Source organism: Pleurodeles waltl, chromosome 2_1 (genome assembly GCF_031143425.1).
Source record: "Pleurodeles waltl isolate 20211129_DDA chromosome 2_1, aPleWal1.hap1.20221129, whole genome shotgun sequence".
NCBI lineage: Eukaryota > Metazoa > Chordata > Amphibia > Caudata > Salamandridae > Pleurodeles > Pleurodeles waltl.
The window spans coordinates 513,971,530-513,991,130 of NC_090438.1; the positions used below are offsets into that span (position 1 = coordinate 513,971,530).

General features: G+C 45.4%; 1 protein-coding gene across 4 annotated transcripts in view; it reads right to left on the bottom strand.

Annotated features, from left to right (window-relative positions):
• Window positions 1-19,601, bottom strand: part of AIFM1 (apoptosis inducing factor mitochondria associated 1) — a 265,356-nt gene that overhangs the window by 39,973 nt on the left and 205,782 nt on the right. For all 4 annotated transcript variants that reach the window (XM_069213999.1, XM_069214010.1, XM_069213991.1 and 1 more), the window contains one exon: window positions 10,523-10,647. In XM_069213999.1, the coding sequence (XP_069070100.1) occupies window positions 10,523-10,647 (125 nt within the window). The remainder of the gene's footprint in view (window positions 1-10,522; window positions 10,648-19,601) is intronic.

The window sequence follows — 19,601 nt, forward strand, 5'->3', positions numbered from 1 at the left end:
TCTCAATGATTTGCAGCTTGTGAAGCTACTCTTTTCCCAGTTGCATCTATTTTCCTACTTTCTTTTTCTAGAGGAGGGGCATCTCCGGTGGACTGACTGTTGGCCCTTTTTCTTGCTGCACCAACTACATTTGAATCAGGAGGTAAGTGGGTTCATATAAGGAAAATGTCACTTACCCAGTGTACATCTGTTCGTGGCATTAGTCGCTGCAGATTCACATGCTGTGCATAGTCCGCCGTCTGGTGTTGGGTCGGAGTGTTACAAGTTGTTTTTCTTCGAAGAAGTCTTTTCGAGTCACGAGACCGAGGGACTCCTCCTACTTTGGTTCCATTGCGCATGGGCGTCGACTCCATGTTAGATTGTTTTCCCCGCAGAGGGTGAGGTAGGAGTTGTGTATGTTAGTAATAGTGCCCATGCAATGGAATGACTAAGTATGTACAAAATGAAGGTTAAAGTAATATATTTACAAATGTACAAATGTTGAATATTACTTCCAAACGGCTACAGGCTCCCGGGGAGGCGGGTGGGCGCATGTGAATCTGCAGCGACTAATGCCACGAACAGATGTACACTGGGTAAGTGACATTTTCCGTTCGGTGGCATGTGTAGCTGCAGATACACATGCTGTGCATAGACTAGTAAGCAGTTATCTCCCCAAAAGCGGTGGTTCAGCCTGTAGGAGTGGAAGTAGTTTGAAATAAAGTTCTTAGTACAGCTTGACCTACTGTGGCTTGTTGTGCAGATAACACGTCTACACAGTAGTGCTTAGTAAATGTGTGAGGCGTAGACCATGTTGCTGCCTTACATATTTCGTTCATTGGAATATTTCCTAGAAAGGCCATGGTAGCACCTTTCTTTCTGGTTGAGTGTGCCTTTGGTGTAATAGGCAGCTGTCTCTTTGCTTTAAGATAGCAGGTTTGGATGCACCTAACTATCCATCTAGCTATACCTTGTTTTGATATTGGATTTCCTGTATGAGGTTTTTGAAATGCAATAAATAGTTGTTTTGTTTTCCTAATTAGTTTTGTTCTGTCAGTGTAGTACATTAGTGCTCTTTTGATGTCTAATGTATGTAGTGCTCTTTCAGCTATTGAGTCTGGCTGTGGAAAGAACACTGGCAATTCTACTGTTTGATTTAAGTGGAACGGTGAGATGACCTTTGGTAAGAATTTTGGGTTGGTTCTTAGAACTACCTTATTTTTGTGTATTTGAATAAATGGTTCTTGTATAGTAAATGCCTGAATTTCACTTACTCTTCTTAGAGATGTAATGGCAATGAGAAATGCAACTTTCCACGTTAAGTATTGCATTTCACAAGAATGCATGGGTTCGAAAGGTGGACCCATGAGCCTTGTCAAGACAATGTTGAGGTTCCATGAAGGAACAGGTGGTGTCCTTGGTGGTATTATTCTCTTTAGGCCCTCCATAAACGCTTTAATGACCGGTATTCTAAATAGGGAAGTTGAATGAGTAATCTGCAGGTAAGCAGATATTGCTGCGAGATGTATTTTTATGGAATTAAAAGCTAGATTTGCTTTTTGTAGATGTAGTAAATATCCTACTACATCTTTTGGAGATGCATGCAATGGTTGGACTTGATTATTATGGCAGTAACAAACAAATCTTTTCCATTTACTTGCATAGCAGTGTCTAGTGGATGGCCTTCTAGCTTGTTTTATGACCTCCATACATTCTTGTGTGAGGTTCAAGTATCCAAATTCTAGGATTTCAGGAGCCAAATTGCTAGATTCAGCGATGCTGGGTTTGGATGCCTGATCTGTTGTTTGTGTTGTGTTAACAGATCTGGCCTGTTGGGTAGTTTGACATGAGGTACTACTGACAGGTCTAGTAGTGTGGTATACCAAGGTTGTCTTGCCCATGTTGGTGCTATTAGTATGAGTTTGAGTTTGTTTTGACTCAATCTGTTTACTAGATATGGAAGGAGAGGGAGAGGGGGAAAAGCGTACGCAAATATCCCTGACCAATTCATCCATAGAGCATTGCCTTGAGATTGCCGGTGTGGGTACCTGGATGCGAAGTTTTGGCATTTTGCGTTTTCTTTTGTTGCAAATAGATCTATTTGAGGTGTTCCCCAAATTTGGAAGTAAGTGTTCAGGATTTGGGGGTGAATTTCCCATTCGTGGACCTGTTGGTGATCCCGAGAGAGATGGTCTGCTAGCTGGTTCTGGATTCCTGGAATAAACTGTGCTATTAGGCGAATGTGGTTGTGAATTGCCCAATGCCATATTTTTTGTGTTAGGAGACCCAACTGTGTCGAGTGTGTTCCCCCCTGTTTGTTTCAATAATACATTGTCGTCATGTTTTCTGTTTTGACAAGAATGTATTTGTGGGTTATCATTGGTTGGAATGCTTTCAACGCTAGAAATACTGCTAACAATTCTAGGTGATTTATATGAAACTTTCTTTGATGTACGTCCCATTGTCCTTGGATGCTGTGTTGATTGAGGTGTGCTCCCCACCCTGTCATGGAAGCATCTGTTATCACGTATTGTGGCACTGGGCCTTGGAAAGGCCGCCCTTTGTTTAAATTTGTACTGTTCCACCATAGAAGCGAGATGTATGTTTGGCGGTCTATCAACACCAGATCTAGAAGGTGACCCTGTGCATGTGACCATTGTGATGCTAGGCACTGTTGTAAGGGCCGCATGTGCAATCTTGCGTTTGGGACAATGGCTATGCATGAAGACATCATGCCTAGGAGTTTTAAGACCATCTTTGCGTGTATCTTTTGTGTTGGATACATAGCTTGTATCACCTTGTGAAAATTTTGAACCCTTTGTGGACTTGGAGTGGCTACCCCTTTTGTTGTGTTGATTGTCGCTCCCAAGTATTGCTGTGTTTGACACGGCAAAAGGTGTGACTTTGCATAGTTGATGGAGAAACCCAGTTTGAAAAGGGTTTGTATAACAATCTGTGTGGTGTAAACACTTTGTTAGCGAGTTGGTTTTGATTAACCAATCGTCTAGGTACGGGAACACGTGCATTTGCTGCCTCCTGATATGTGCAGCTACTACTGCTAGACATTTTGTAAAGACTCTTGGTGCTGTCGTTATTCCGAATGGCAACACTTTGAATTGGTAATGTATTCCTTCGAATACGAACCTTAGGTATTTCCTGTGCAAGGGATGTATCGGTGTAAGGAAATGCCTCCTTGGCATGGTTGCCCCCTGACTTTTTGCCTTTGCTGATGCTATGTTTACAATTGAAAGTGTGCTGAGGCCTGCTAACCAGGCCCCAGCACCAGTGTTCTTTCCCTAACCTGTACTTTTGTATCCACAATTGGCAGACCCTGGCATCCAGATAAGTCCCTTGTAACTGGTACTTCTAGTACCAAGGGCCCTGATGCCAAGGAAGGTCTCTAAGGGCTGCAGCATGTCTTATGCCACCCTGGAGACCTCTCACTCAGCACAGACACACTGCTTGCCAGCTTGTGTGTGCTAGTGAGGACAAAACGAGTAAGTCGACATGGCACTCCCCTCAGGGTGCCATGCCAGCCTCTCACTGCCTATGCAGTATAGGTAAGACACCCCTCTAGCAGGCCTTACAGCCCTAAGGCAGGGTGCACTATACCATAGGTGAGGGTACCAGTGCATGAGCATGGTACCCCTACAGTGTCTAAACAAAACCTTAGACATTGTAAGTGCAGGGTAGCCATAAGAGTATATGGTCTGGGAGTCTGTCAAACACGAACTCCACAGCACCATAATGGCTACACTGAAAACTGGGAAGTTTGGTATCAAACTTCTCAGCACAATAAATGCACACTGATGCCAGTGTACATTTTATTGTAAAATACACCACAGAGGGCACCTTAGAGGTGCCCCCTGAAACTTAACCGACTATCTGTGTAGGCTGACTAGTTTTAGCAGCCTGCCACAAACCGAGACATGTTGCTGGCCCCATGGGGAGAGTGCCTTTGTCACGCTGAGGCCAGTAACAAAGCCTGCACTGGGTGGAGATGCTAACACCTCTCCCAGGCAGGAATTGTCACACCTGGCGGTGAGCCTCAAAGGCTCACCTCCTTTGTGCCAACCCAGCAGGACACTCCAGCTAGTGGAGTTGCCCGCCCCCTCCGGCCAGGCCCCACTTTTGGCGGCACGGCCGGAGAAAATAATGAGAATAACAAGGCGGAGTCACTGGCCAGTCAGGACAGCCCCTAAGGTGTCCTGAGCTGAGGTGACTCTAACTTTTAGAAATCCTCCATCTTGCAGATGGAGGATTCCCCCAATAGGGTTAGGATTGTGACCCCCTCCCCTTGGGAGGAGGCACAAAGAGGGTGTACCCACCCTCAGGGCTAGTAGCCATTGGCTACTAACCCCCCAGACCTAAACACGCCCTTAAATTTAGTATTTAAGGGCTACCCTGAACCCTAGAAGATTAGATTCCTGCAACTACAAGAAGAAGGACTGCCTAGCTGAAAACCCCTGCAGCGGAAGACCAGAAGACGACAACTGCCTTGGCTCCAGAAACTCACCGGCCTGTCTCCTGCCTTCCAAAGATCCTGCTCCAGCGACGCCTTCCAAAGGGACCAGCGACCTCGACATCCTCTGAGGACTGCCCCTGCTTCGAAAAGACAAGAAACTCCCGAGGACAGCGGACCTGCTCCAAGAAAAGCTGCAACTTTGTTTCCAGCAGCTTTAAAGATCCCTGCAAGCTCCCCGCAAGAAGCGTGAGACTTGCAACACTGCACCCGGCGACCCCGACTCGGCTGGTGGCGATCCAACACCTCAGGAGGGACCCCAGGACTACTCTAAGACTGTGAGTACAAAAACCTGTCCCCCCTGAGCCCCACAGCGCCGCCTGCAGAGGGAATCCCGAGGCTTCCCCTGACCGCGACTCTTTGAATCCAAAGTCCCGACACCTGGGAGAGACCCTGCACCCGCAGCCCCCAGGACCTGAAGGACCGGACTTTCACTGGAGGAGTGACCCCCAGGAGTCCCTCTCCCTTGATCAAGTGGAGGTTTCCCCGAGGAACCCCCCCCTTGCCTGCCTGCAGCGCTGAAGAGATCCCGAGATCTCTCATAGACTAACACTGCGAACCCGACGCTTGTTTCTACACTGCACCCGGCCGCCCCCGCGCCGCTGAGGGTGAAATTTCTGTGTGGACTTGTGTCCCCCCCGGTGCCCTACAAAACCCCCCTGGTCTGCCCTCCGAAGACGCGGGTACTTACCTGCAAGCAGACCGGAACCGGGGCACCCCCTTCTCTCCATTCTAGCCTATGTGTTTTGGGCACCACTTTGAACTCTGCACCTGACCGGCCCTGAGCTGCTGGTGTGGTGACTTTGGGGTTGCTCTGAACCCCCAACGGTGGGCTACCTTGGACCAAGAACTAAGCCCTGTAAGTGTCTTACTTACCTGGTTAACCTAACAAATACTTACCTCCCCTAGGAACTGTGAAAATTGCACTAAGTGTCCACTTTTGAAACAGCTATTTGTGAATAACTTGAAAAGTATACATGCAATTTTGATGATTTGAAGTTCCTAAAGTACTTACCTGCAATACCTTTCGAATGAGATATTACATGTAGAATTTGAACCTGTGGTTCTTAAAATAAACTAAGAAAAGATATTTTTCTATACAAAAACCTATTGGCTGGATTTGTCTCTGAGTGTGTGTACCTCATTTATTGTCTATGTGTATGTACAACAAATGCTTAACACTACTCCTTGGATAAGCCTATTGCTCGACCACACTACCACAAAATAGAGCATTAGTATTATCTCTTTTTGCCACTATCTTACCTCTAAGGGGAACCCTTGGACTCTGTGCATACTATTCCTTACTTTGAAATAGTGCATACAGAGCCAACTTCCTACAATCGGTATATGGAAATACGCGTCTTTTAGATCTAACGTTGTCATGTAGTCTTGCTGTTTCAGTAGTGGTATTACGTCTTGTAACATGACCATGTGAAAGTGGTCTGATTTGATGTAGGTGTTTAGTGTTCTGAGATCCAATATTGGTCTCAGACTTTTGTCCTTTTTCGGTATTAGAAAGTACAGTGAGTAAACTCCTGTGTTCTTTTGTGTTTTTGGTACTAATTCTATTGCGTCTTTTTGCAGTAATGCTTGAACTTCTAGTCCTAGAAGGTCTATATGCTGTTTGGACATCTTGTGTTTTTTCGGTGGGACGTTTGGAGGGAGTTGGAGAAATTCTATGCAATAACCATGTTGGATAATTGCTAAGACCCAAGTGTCTGTTGTTATCTCCTCCCAAGATTTGTAGAACTGGCTTAGTCTTCCCCCCACTGGTGTTGTGTGAAGGGGTTGAGTGACTTGTGAGTCACTGCTTGTTTTGAGGGGTTTTGGGCCCTTGAAATGTTCTCCGGTTTCTTGGGAATTGACCCCCTCTGTATTGGCCCCGAAAGCCTCCCCTTTGATACTGTCCCTGGTAGGTAGACGGTGTTGTTTGTGAGGTGCTGGCTTGTGTGGCTTGACCTCGAAACCCTCCTCTGAAAGTAGTTTTGCGAAATGTGCCAAATGTGCCTCTGCCCTGCGGGAATTAGAGTGCGCCCATGGCTTTAGCTGTGTCAGTGTCTTTCTTTAATTTTTCAATTGCAGTGTCCACTTCTGGTCCAAACAATTGTTGTTCATTGAACGGCATATTGAGCACTGCCTGTTGTATCTCAGGTTTGAAGCCGGATGTGCGCAGCCATGCGTGCCTCCTTATCGTTACAGCAGTAGTTATAGTTCTTGCAGCTGTATCTGCTGCATCCATAGAAGAACGGATTTGGTTGTTGGATATGTTTTGTCCCTCTTCAACCACTTGTTTTGCCCGTTTTTGGAATTCTTTGGGGAGGTGCTCGATGAGATGCTGCATCTCGTCCCAATGGGCTCTGTCATATCGCGCTAGGAGTGCCTGCGAGTTGGCGATGCGCCACTGATTTGCAGCTTGTACTGCAACCCTTTTCCCGGCTGCATCAAACTTTCGGCTCTCCTTGTCTGGAGGTGGTGCGTCGCCTGATGTGTGCGAGTTGGCTCTTTTACGAGCTGCTCCTACGACAACTGAGTCTGGTGTCAGTTGTGATGTAATAAAAGCAGGGTCTGTGGGTGGTGCCTTGTATTTCATCTCCACCCTTGGGGTTATTGCTCTGCTTTTAACTGGCTCCTTAAAGATTTGTTTAGCGTGCCTTAGCATTCCAGGGAGCATAGGAAGGCTTTGATAATTGCTATGGGTGGAGGACAGGGTGTTAAAAAGGAAGTCATCCTCGATAGGCTCTGAATGTAGCGATACGTTATGAAACTCTGCTGCCCTAGCTACCACCTGAGCATACGCTGTACTGTCCTCAGGTGGTGAGGGCTTAGTGGGGTACGACTCAGGGCTATTGTCCGATACTGGGGCGTCAGAGATCCCATGCGTCCTGGTCATCTTGGCTCATGGTGGTATGAGCTGGTGATTGTGACGGAGTCTGTGCCGGTGATATAGGAGTTGCCGGTGGTGGAGAGGGCGGTGGAGTTACCTTCTTCACCACTTTTGTTTGTGGTGTTCTTTCTTGTTGTTGGAAATCTAGTTTCCTTTTTCTTCTGATTGGGGGAAGGGTGCTGATCTTCCCTGTACCACTTTGTATAAAGATCCGCTTTTGCGTGTGATCTACAGCTGTTGTTTGTAATTCCTCCTCAAATCTGTGTTTTTTGAAGTTGGGAGGACAGTGATTGTTCCTCTGAGTAGGAAATGGCTTTCGGTTCGGTTGCTGGGCGTTTTGGCACCGAAACCGCGTCTTTTGTTGTTTTCGGCTCCGAAGTGATTTTCCTCTTTTTCGGTGTCGTACCTTCTTGGCGTCGACCATCTTCGGTGCTGCTATCCCTGTGCCGAGCAGCTTCGGTGCCGCTGTCTCGGTGTCGACCCTTTTCTGTGGCAGTATCTCGGTCCCGAGATTGCTGCGTGCCTGTGTCTCGACCTGAGTCGGACGATCTCGGCACCAGCTCGCCCTTTTTCGGTGCCGATGGGCGGTCACCTACTTTATGGGTTGAGCCATGGCCTGTCGGCAGTGGCGTCCCCTGGGCTTTGTCTGTTTTTCTGTGTGATGCTTGTTTCGACGTCTTACTCACGGTTTCTTCGACGTCGAATTCTTCGGAATCGGATTCGTGGATGGAGAATGTTTCTTCTTCTCCCTCTTCCTCGAACCGTTGTTGTCCTGTCGGCGTGGACGCCATCTGCAACCTTCTGGCTCTTCGGTCTCGGAGCGTTTTTCTCGACCGAAACGCTCGACAGGCCTCACACGTTTCTTCTTTGTGCTCGGGTGACAGGCACAAGTTACAGACCAAATGTTGGTCTGTATAGGGATATTTACTGTGGCATTTAGGACAGAATCGGAACGGGGTCCGTTCCATCAGTCTCGATGTTGCACGCGGTCGGGCCAACCAGGCCCCGACGGGGGATCGAAATTACCCCGAAGGGCTACCGGAGCTCTTCAAGATTCGGTGTCGATTCCAATCTAACCCGATACCGAACGAAACAATACCGACAAATTTTCCGTTGATTCCGACTAACTTTCCGACCTGAAACACGGAGCGAAAAGGAACACGTCCGAACCCGATGGCGGAAAAAAAACAATCTAACATGGAGTCGACGCCCATGCGCAATGGAACCAAAGGAGGAGTCCCTCGGTCTCGTGACTCGAAAAGACTTCTTCGAAGATAAACAACTTGTAACACTCCGACCCAACACCAGACGGTGGACTATGCACAGCATGTGTATCTGCAGCTACACATGCCACCGAACACATTGTTTTTTTTTATCCACTCTAGGAGTGATAATTCTAGCTTGAACAGGCTCCTTAAAAATATCAGAAGCATGTCTGAGCATTCTTGGAAGCATTGGAAGACATTCGTATTGTTTATGTGTAGACGCTAGTGTGTAAAAAAGGAAATCTTACTCTATCTGATCTGTATGCATTTGTACATTATAATAGGCTGGAGCTCTAGCCACTTCTTGACTGTATGCAGTAGTGTCTTCTGGTGGTGAGGGTCTAGCAGGATATAAGTGTGGATCATCTGGTAGAATGGGATCAGAGTCATATGTATCCCATGAATCTCTATCCTGTTGGTCACCACTAAGATCATCCCTATGTGATGATGAGGATGTGTGTGATGGTGGTGTGGAAGGAGTAAACAGGAGAATGTGGTGGGGAAGGCTGTTTATGTTTTATAGCCTCTTCCTGTTGTTTATCTTTGAAGACCTTTTTTGATGGAGGTACATCCTTTGAAGTGTCTTTAAAAGTTAATTTCCTTTTAAAGGACATTGGAGGGGAGGCAATTATTCTTCCTGTGTCCTTTAGAATTTTTATTTTCCACTGTTTAGCGTCCATCACCTCTAAAATAGGTCGTATGACCATGTATAGTTTGCTTACTACTTGGGTCTTTCAACTCCAAAAGTTTGTGTTTTGTTCGAACCAAAAGCACGGCTCCAAAGGTGGTGTAGATTTATTTGGCTCAGAAGATGTGCTTTCTGATTTTCGGCTCGGTTCTGAGACTGGTGTAGGAGTATGTTTGGTCGATGCTGAATGCACTTTAGTCTTCAATCTTGGTGCTGAACCCGAAGGTTGGTCATCTGGACTTTTTTCAAATCCAACCATGGCCCGAAGGCAGTGGAGGACCAACAACTAGTGCTGAATTATTTTTTAAATATTTTTGTGTGGCGCTATGGGGTAGCTGTACTCACGTACAGCGCCGAAGGCACCTAGTGGCTATCCTCATCGGAGTGTTGATCGTAGTCGGAGTCTTGGATGGAAAACACTGCCCCTTGCCGAACTTCTTCTTGAGTATGTTCTACAACAAAGATATCCGGTGTGTCTTCTGTGGATTTAGTTGACATTTTGAGGCGAAGAGCTCTACGGTCCTGAGGAGTCTTTTTAGATCGAAATGATCTGTAGGTGTCACAATTCTCTTCTCGATGATCTAGAGATCGGCAAAGATTACACACATGGAAAGTTGATCGGTGTACGGAAATTTAGCGTGACACAGAGGACAGAATTGAAACAGAGTTTGTTCCATTAGACCTACATTGAAGTAGGCCCTAAAAGGGTGATGCCCTTGGAAGGGTGAGAAATCCGACCCCGACGGTCTAAATCGGATCGAGTATAGATGGACACACGATCGAACCAATAGCAATGATATTATAGAAAAGGTAGAATAAGTTCAGAAGTACCAAACCAAGATCCACCGGAGCGAGAGGAAACACTTCCGAACCTGATGGCGGAAAGAAAACAATCTAAAAGAGGACTCGATGCCCAGGCACACTATCACCGAGAGGAAGAGTCACTCGGACTAGTGACTTGAAAACCTTCTTCGAAGAAAAACTATTTGTAATACTCCGAGCCCAACACAAGATGGCAGACTTCTGCACAGCATGTGTATCTACAGCTACACATGCCACCGAACATCATTGTACTGTTTGTTTTATAAAAATATTCTTTACTCTGACATTGACTAATCTATATAAAAAAAAAAAAGATTAATAGGAATTATACTGTGCTGTGCGCAGGAACTGCAGCATCTTACCAGACTCCTCGGTGGCAGACTTTGGCGTGTCTTTTGAAGTGGCTTTAGCAAACACCCCCACAGTAGGCAGGCTGCTATCTACCAGACCAATTGCTTCATATCCTACATCTGGGCCCAGGTCACTCCTGAAAAGAGCAGAGCACAACATTATAAGGGTAATACATGTGCAAGAACATTTTATATAGGCATTTTTGTAAGCCAACATAAATCCACTTCCTGCATTCTCAAGCAAACATATCTATAAAATAATACATTTTGGTTGGCTGATCATTAATATATTGAATTTGCTTCTACAAGTAGAAGCGGTCCAGCAGGAGGCAGGGATATTGCCTGGCAGGGCCAACATAACAGACTATTTATAAGCTCCACTGTAAATTCATATCAACGAGCAGCCCTTCAGTACATAAAGTCCCTTTTTTGACTACTAACTTATGAATATATTTTGTAGGACGTGAGGGCAATTAGTTCAGAAGTGGTTCTGACCTCAGAAGTATTTACAGCCGCCCTTTGCCATGTTCGCCCTTTGTATCAGTGAACTTTAATTTGTCAGAAAGCTCTAAGGACATGTATAGTCATGGTGGAGGAGTTGAGCCATGATCGCAGAAGTTAAGAAGGCTGACCATGAGTGACCTGAGGTGATGAATCCTGGAGATGCTGGAGAAGGGCAATGAGAAGTATTATGTAGATAGAGAGCTGCTTGGAGCAGCAGAACACTCTCTAATGAGCCTCTGACAATAGGGGAAGACGTAGCTGCCCAATGGGAGCTAACAGAAGTCATCAGATGTGCCATGTGGCCAAAAAATAAACAGGAAGCTTATGATGACGGTCCATGTCAAAGATATATCTGGGAACATATAATAAGGAAGAAAGAGCAGGGTATGAAATGTAGCACGTTGGGGGCTGTGGGCTTAAGGGCTATGTGAGTGCTCTTTATACGGAGCTTTACTGGAAGCAGCCACATGGATAATGTAGTTAGTTATTAAAGCACCACTTTTTTTATGGCTTGGCTAGCAATAATACACTGCATGCATGGTAAACAACCACACAGAGCTTCAGAAGTCACATTTATTTCCTCTTCATCATTGTTGCAACATCTTGAATCTTTTGACAATCAGCAGGACCCCCACTCTTCTGCAATGAGGAGGATAAACATGCAAAATTACATTTTTCTAATGACGCCTCTCCTCTTCCAGTTCCACCTACAAGACCACAAATCTAGTCTGCTCCTTAGCATATTCAGAAGATAATTGTTATTAAAATAAACATCTTAACTAGACATGTCAAATCAGGTCAACATACTGCAATGCACCTGTTGTTACACAAAGCTAAACACCATGGAACAGGCCCGATAGGTGAGAAAGCTTGGGAGGAAGAACGGAAACTGGTAAATAAAAGTAGATGATGTGAAATGATAGTTAGTAGGCTACCAACTAAGCATAGGAGGAAGACATTCCAAGACTGTCTACTTTATTGCTGGCGAGGAAAGGAGCCCATTAGCCCTCTTTTTTTTTTTTTTTTAATCTATTTATTGAGTTATTGTAAGGAAATGCCTCCTTGGCATGGTTACCCCCTGACTTTTTGCCTTTGCTGATGCTATGTTTTGAATTGAAAGTGTGCTGAGGCCTGCTAACCAGGCCCCAGCACCAGTGTTCTTTCCCTAACCTGTACTTTTGTTTACACAAGTGGCACACCCTGGCATCCAGGTAAGTCCCTTGTAACTGGTACCCCTGGCACCAAGGACCCTGATGCCAGGGAAGGTCTCTAAGGGCTGCAGCATATTTTATGCCACCCTGGGGACCCCTCACTCAGCACAGACACACTGCTTGCCAGCTTGTGTGTGCTGGTGAGGACAAAACGAGTAAGTCGACATGGCACTCCCCTCAGGGTGCCATGCCAACCTCACACTGCCTATGCAGTATAGATAAGTCACCCCTCTAGCAGGCCTTACAGCCCTAAGGCAGGGTGCACTATACCATAGGTGAGGGCACCAGTGCATGAGCACTGTGCCCCTACAGTGTCTAAGCCAAACCTTAGACATTGTAAGTGCAGGGTAGCCATAAGAGTATATGGTCTGGGAGTCTGTCAAACACGAACTCCGCAGCACCATAATGGCTACACTGAAAACTGGGAAGTTTGCTATCAAACTTCTCAGCACAATAAATGCACACTGATGCCAGTGTACATTTTATTGTAACATACACCCCAGAGGGCACCTTAGAGGTGCCCCCTGAAACCTTAACCAACTACCCGTGTAGGCTGACTGGTTTTAGCTTCCTACAGTTATTTAATATCGAACAGTGCTTACAATTTTTTAACAGTCTGCGTTACAGGTAGTTTCGCTTTATAGTTGCATTTTTTCTGTTTTACACTTTAATTACTTATACATTTGGTTTGCTCTGTGATTTACAACCTGTAATACGGTTACATTTAAAATAGAAGAAGATTGTAGGAGAGAAAGGAAAATAGAGAGGGGGAGATTATACAAGGGTGATAATAGGGAGAGGGTTGATGCAGTTGGGGAAATGCTCTGTTGGGATTCTTGGCGTCACCTTTTTGGAGGCCTGGGAGGCAAGATGGACCTGTGGTGAGTCCGGGAGTACAGTATGGGGGTCACATGTTCTTATCTTTGAGGAGGGGCAACAAACAATGAGGGAGGGGTTTCTCAGTCGGGGTATCTTGTATCTTTATTTTTGGTGTAGGTGTTGTGTCGGTGGTCTAGGGTGGGCGTGTGTCATCCGTTTCCTGTAGTTGTTCTAGAAAGTTATCCCATAGGTCTGCGTTTTTTACCTCAATCCCGATGTCCCGTAGAGTACGTAGTACTTGTGTTTCTGCGTTGGTCCAGTGAGTCAGATCTTTAGTCCATCTGTGTATGTCTGGGGTGCAAGGCGACTTCCATTGTGTTGCAATGAGTCGTTTAAGTGTGATGAACGCTAGATCTGCACATCTATGTTTTTGTTGGTCTTTTTTACGCCTACGGCGTATTCCTAGTATGCAGGATTCAGGTGTTGGATTCAGCGATAGGCCCGACCACTTGGTTATCTGTTGAGTGGCGTCTTGCCATATTCGGACTAATGGAGGGCAATTCCAGGTCATGTGGAAGAAATCTGCCTCCGTGTTTCCACACCTTGGGCATTCAGATGTAGCTTTTGGGAATATACGTTTTATACGGAGTGGAGTTAAATATGTTTGGTGTAGATAGTTGAGTTGGGTATATCTGAAGCGGGCATTGCGTGATATTTCCGGTGTGGTTGTAAGGGCCATAGACCATTGTTGCTCTGTGAGGGGTGTATGTAAAAACTTGTCCCATCTGGACTTTGCTTGTGGTATTTCCGGACAGGCCTGTAGTGTGCGATATATTCAGGAGATGCTTGTTTGCGTACCAGCGCCTGTTATCAATTCGTGCAGTGTGGGTGATGTTGGTGGTTCTGAATTGCCTTGGCCCCATGTTTTACGTATCAGCCCTTTAAGTGCCCTGTGCGTAATGAACCCACCCGGTCCTAGAGTGTATGTCTCTGCGAGTTTCATGTATGTGATAAACTGGGCGTCAAACAGGTCACCAGCCTGTTGTATGCCTTTTGTAGCCCATGTCACTAGACCTGGTCTGCCGTGTAGTTTATTTATCCTTGGTATAGCTAATAGTGGAATCTTAGGTGAGTATAGTGGTGTGTGGGCCCCCTTTGATACATAGCGGTTCCATGTACGTTCAGCCACTGTCATTAGAATGTTGTGGTGAGGTAAAAGGGGTTCGCACCCTATGAGCCAGCCTAGCACCTCTGTGCGTCCTAGTTGTGATCTCACTTTGCATCCCTCTGGGTTTAGGGGGTCCTGTAGCCAGGTCATGATCCAGTGAAGTTGTGCTGCTGCATAATAGATTTCGAATTGAGGTGCGCCCATACCCCCTTTCTCTATGGGGAGGTAGAGCTTGGCCATGGCTACTCTTGTATGCCCGTTGGCTCATATCAGTTCAGTCAGCAACTTAGTTAATTGTGTGAAAAGGGTTTTTGGTAGTATAAGTGGTAGCGCAGCAAAATAGTACAGTAAACGAGGGAGCACAATCATTTTGGCCAAGGCTACTCTTCCCATGGACGAGAGGGGCAAGGAACACCAGAAGGGTATGGAGCTTTTAATTGTCCTGATTGCTCTATCTAGGTTACCTTCTTTTAAGTCAGAAGCGCTATGGTAAACGTGGACCCCTAGATATTTAAAAGTTGTGTGTTCCCATTTTAGGTCGTTATCGATTGTCGTGTTATCATGAGATTCTGGGGATGGTTGCATGGGGACTATGCATGATTTGGTCCAATTAACACGTAAGCCGGATAAGGCTCCATAAGTGTTAAGTAAGAGTAATATGTGTGGGAGGGATTCAGTCTAGTTGCGTAGGTATATTAATGCATCGTCTGCATACAAAGAAATGATACGGAATTCCTCTCCATCTGGGATGTCCCATCCTATTGCTTTGTTGCGCAATCTCGCAGCAAGTGGTTCTATTGCTAATACAAACAGTAGTGGTGATAATGGACAACCCTGTCACGTGCCTCTACCTATGTCAATTTTCTCTGATATGATAGCGCCGGTTTTGATTCGTGCTTTGGGGGTTAGTGTATATTATTGATGTCCAGCGCATGAATGCTGCGCCAAATCCCATTTTTTGTAATGCTGCCATCAGAAAGGGCCAACCCAACGTGTCAAAGGCTTTTTCCACATCTAGTGAGACCGCCACGCGGGAGTGATCTAGCCCAATAGTCTCGGTAATGATGCGTAGTAAGTTTCTGATGTTGACAAAGGTGTTACATCCGGGTATAAAGCCGGATTGATCTGGGTGTATCAAAGTAGTCATCAGTGGTAGGAGGCAGTTTGCCAGTATTTTCCCTAATATTTTGTAGTCTGAGTTTAATAAGGATAATGGTCGGTAGGAGCGAACGTTTAAGGGGTCGCGGCCTTTTTTATGTAGGACTACGATTGTCGCCTCACATTGTGATTCTGTGAGCTGTCCCTTTTCATATGCCTCTTGCAACATTGTTTGGAATGGTGTGATTGTCTGAAGCTTGAAAGTCTGGTAGTATTCAATGGGAAGCCCATCTGTCCCTGGGGTTTTGTTATGTGTCAGCTGTTTTAGTGCCTGTAGTATCTCCTCCTTTTCAGTGGGCTTGTCTAGGTCTATTATTTGTTCTGTGTGTAGTCGTGTCAGTGGGGCGTGGTGGAAGAACTCTGCCAGTTGTGGAAGAGGTTCAACCCTTGAGCCCTCTTCATTATAAATTACTAAAGAGTGGGGCCAGATTAATTGGAAGAAACAAAAATGTAAATCGTCTGAGCTAAAATCTACCTGAAGACGTGTGCTAAACTGTGGAGGCGCATAGAAAGAAATGTGTTAATCAGGGTCACTTAATGTACAAGTGTTGCTGTACGCAACCTAAAAAACAGAACACTACACTTGCGAAGTAGACTCTGAAGACTCTTATTTATTTATGATGCTCTTACCTTTGAAGTGGCTTTGTGTAGAAATGAATAACTGATGAATGTTGAACCCTGATGGACCAACCAATTCACCAAGACAAGGCATACTGGAGAATTACCAGGCTATGAACTGACTAACGGAATGTGAAATGATCAGCACATGATCTGAGGCAGAAGTTATCACTTTTGATAAAGTTCTGTTATTGGAAGAATTTATTCTAGAAACAGTTTTCAAATATATTTATTTAGCTTATCAGCCATCCATGAGATAGCAATATTCAACATCAATACGCTCCATTAGATGCAAATGAATTATGTTCAGCACTGAGAAACATTATATAACTGAGCTTGCATATCATTTAGAGAGGCAATGCAGTACTATTCCCAGTCTGGCTTCCCCTATTTATCCTGTGTCCTCCCCATACTATGGCTTATGTCCCATTTAGTAGTGGCTGCTCTTCCGTGGCCCCAAATCCCCCTGCCCCCAACCCAACAGTTTGGGGTCAGTCAGTCTGGGTCAGTCTCCGTCCACTAAAGCTCTAACTGTTAAAGTTTACTGTTTCAGTCTAGCACAACTGGTTCACCTCCACCATGCAGATAATCAAGAATACCCTGTGGCATTTCAGCAGTGTTTCAAAACCTCTTCAGCCCTCTCACCAGTTCTAATTCTTTTCAGTCACTCTTCTTCTGTCAGAGACCATTCCGCGATACCCGGATCATCATTCCAAAAATAGTTGGCAGCCAAAAGATTGTTAATACCAGAATACAAGGATAAAAGGGAGAGGAAGAGAAAAATGAACAAACTCTTAAGACCAAGGTCAGTGTGCTTAATGTACATAGTCTATGTATTTAGATTGGATCACTTGGCAAACATGGAGCTAATTCAAGGAACATATGATGGGGGACACAAGGTCTCATCAGCAGACCCAAATAGAGAATTTCTTTGTAATCAAGGTGAGAGAGTGAGGGCAGCCTGTCGCTCGTCAATCCATCTCACTGCCCACTATACTAGATGCAAACACTGCAGCTTTTCCTGCAATCCTATGTACCCCTCTACATTCACTGATACAATATCTAGAGCCCCTTTGTTAGCAAATAAGAGAAGCTATGTTTCGGCAAGAGGTGCTCTGACTTTTAACAGCTTTCTCTTTTTTTGTAGTAACTGGTGCTCGTTGCTCTGCCATCAGAAGCATGTTCATGATTTCCTTGAAGATCGTGCCAAGCACAATTTTCCTGACAGAAACATGGCTGCACGAGGCTTCTCAACCAGATGTTATTGCTGCATTACCACAAAATTACTGTATTGCGAAAATGGACTGCACGGATAAGACTGGAGATGCACAGAGATGCTTTTAGGTGTAAAACGGAGGAGATACCCTCTTCAGCTGGCGAAGATCTTCTCTTTGGCTTTTGGCGACCGTTTCTGGTGCCCTAATCTACCAGCCACCTGGCTATGCCGGGAACTGGTGCTCCACAATAGCCGATTTATGCTCCCCATATATTCTTAAATATGCTAATTTCTCTATGCTAGATCTTAATATGCATCTAAACAATGCTACCTGTAAACTAAGTCAGGCTCTCACTAGGATTTGGGTGCCCTTAACTTCCTTTGATCCAATTCCCTGCCATAAATCGGGCCACTTGCCGGCCCCCTTCATCACTGGCTTGACCTCAGATCCACCCTTACCCCCAACTTGGTCTGATCATTCAGAAGTGCCTTTTTCCATATCTCACCATTCCCTCTCCACCTCAACAGTAATGGGGCTCAAAATTAAGACAAGAAATTAGGCCAAACTTGACACTTTGGATTTTAACGCACTTTTACTGAACACCCTTCCCCCTACTAGTACATCAGGTCGACCAGGATCTACCAGTGGTTGATAATTGGCTCCAAAGCTCCCTTGACTAAGTTGCCACTCAAACCTGTCCTTAGACAACATCCGCCGGCCCCCTGGTTCAATGAAACCTTGTAGGAGGGAAAGAAACTCTGCAGAAACTTGAAAGAGCCTGGAGGAAGAGTTATGACAAGAATTCAAGATTGAAATATAAAATGGCCTTGTACACTTATCATTCGCACTGTAGAATCGCTAGAGCAACTTACTATTCAGAAAAAACAAACGCTTAAAACTGCCCACTCTCTTCAAAGTGGTCCAAGATTTGTCAGATCCTAGTAATAATTCCCCCTACGATCCCTCACACAGGTCCAATGTGAAGAGTTGGCGGATTTCTTTGTGGAGAAGAGGACTAATATTCGCCTCTTTATGGCCACAGCAGCCATAGGCACGATTCACCCTAATAAGATTTGACTACATTCTAACTCTACTCCTCCCCCCACCCCACTATCAGGGAAGTTAATCTTTCAGATATGACTTAGTCTCCAGTTTAGCTTAAATTTTGGTCTCCTTTGAATTCCTCTCTTCTTTTTGATTTACTGCCGTCTATTAAATCTGGCTCCCCACTTGACCCTATGCCTCCTCCCAGGCTCAGCTCACAATTCTCATTTAATGACTTTGATAGCTGATCTGCGGAACTCTCATCTGCGCAAAGGTTATCTTCCCAAAGCCTGAAAGCACGCTAGAGTACTTCCTTAGCTGAAAAAAACGAAAAAATAAAATAAAATCTGGATCCATCTAGCTGGTCTAATTACAAACTCATTTCCCTGCTGCCGATTTTTCTAAGATATTGGAGAAGCATGTGAATTCCCAGCCTACTGCATATGTTGAAACCCAGAACTCTCTCCATCTTTCAAATGCCAGTTTTAGAGCTGAGCACAGCACAGAATCCACCCTTCTATGAGTCACGGAACATCTTCGGCGATTCCTAGACATTTGCTGCACAGCTGCACTGATCTTACTAGATCTCAGCGCAGCTTTTTATTTATGGTATCTCGTGACATTCTTGCCCAAAGATTGGCTCATCGTGGCCTTCACGGTACAGCCCTTGCCTGGTTAGAAAAATGTCACTTACCCAGTGTACATCTGTTCGTGGCATTAGTCGCTGCAGATTCACATGTTGTGCATAGTCCGCCGTCTGGTGTTGGGTCGGAGTGTTACAAGTTGTTTTTGTTCGAAGAAGTCTTTTCGAGTCCCGAGACCGAGGGACTCCTCCTCCTTTGTTCCATTGCGCATGGGCGTCGACTCCATGTTAGATTGTTTTCCCCGCAGAGGGTGAGGTAGGAGTTGTGTATGTTAGTAATAGTGCCCATGCAATGGAATGAATAAGTATGTACCAACTAAGGTTTAAGTAATATATTTACAAATGTACAAATGTTGAAGATAACTTCCAAACGGCTACAGGCTCCCGGGGAGGCGGGTGGGCACATGTGAATCTGCAGCGACTAATGCCACGAACAGATGTACACTGGGTAAGTGACATTTTCCGTTCGGTGGCATGTGTAGCTGCAGATACACATGTTGTGCATAGACTAGTAAGCAGTTATCTCCCCAAAAGCGGTGGCTCAGCCTGCAGGAGTGGAAGTAGTCTGAAATAAAGTTCTTAGTACGGCTTGACCTACTGTGGCTTGTTGTGCGGATAGCACGTCTACACAGTAGTGCTTAGTAAATGTGTGAGGCGTAGACCATGTGGCTGCCTTACATATCTCGTTCATTGGAATGTTTCCTAGGAA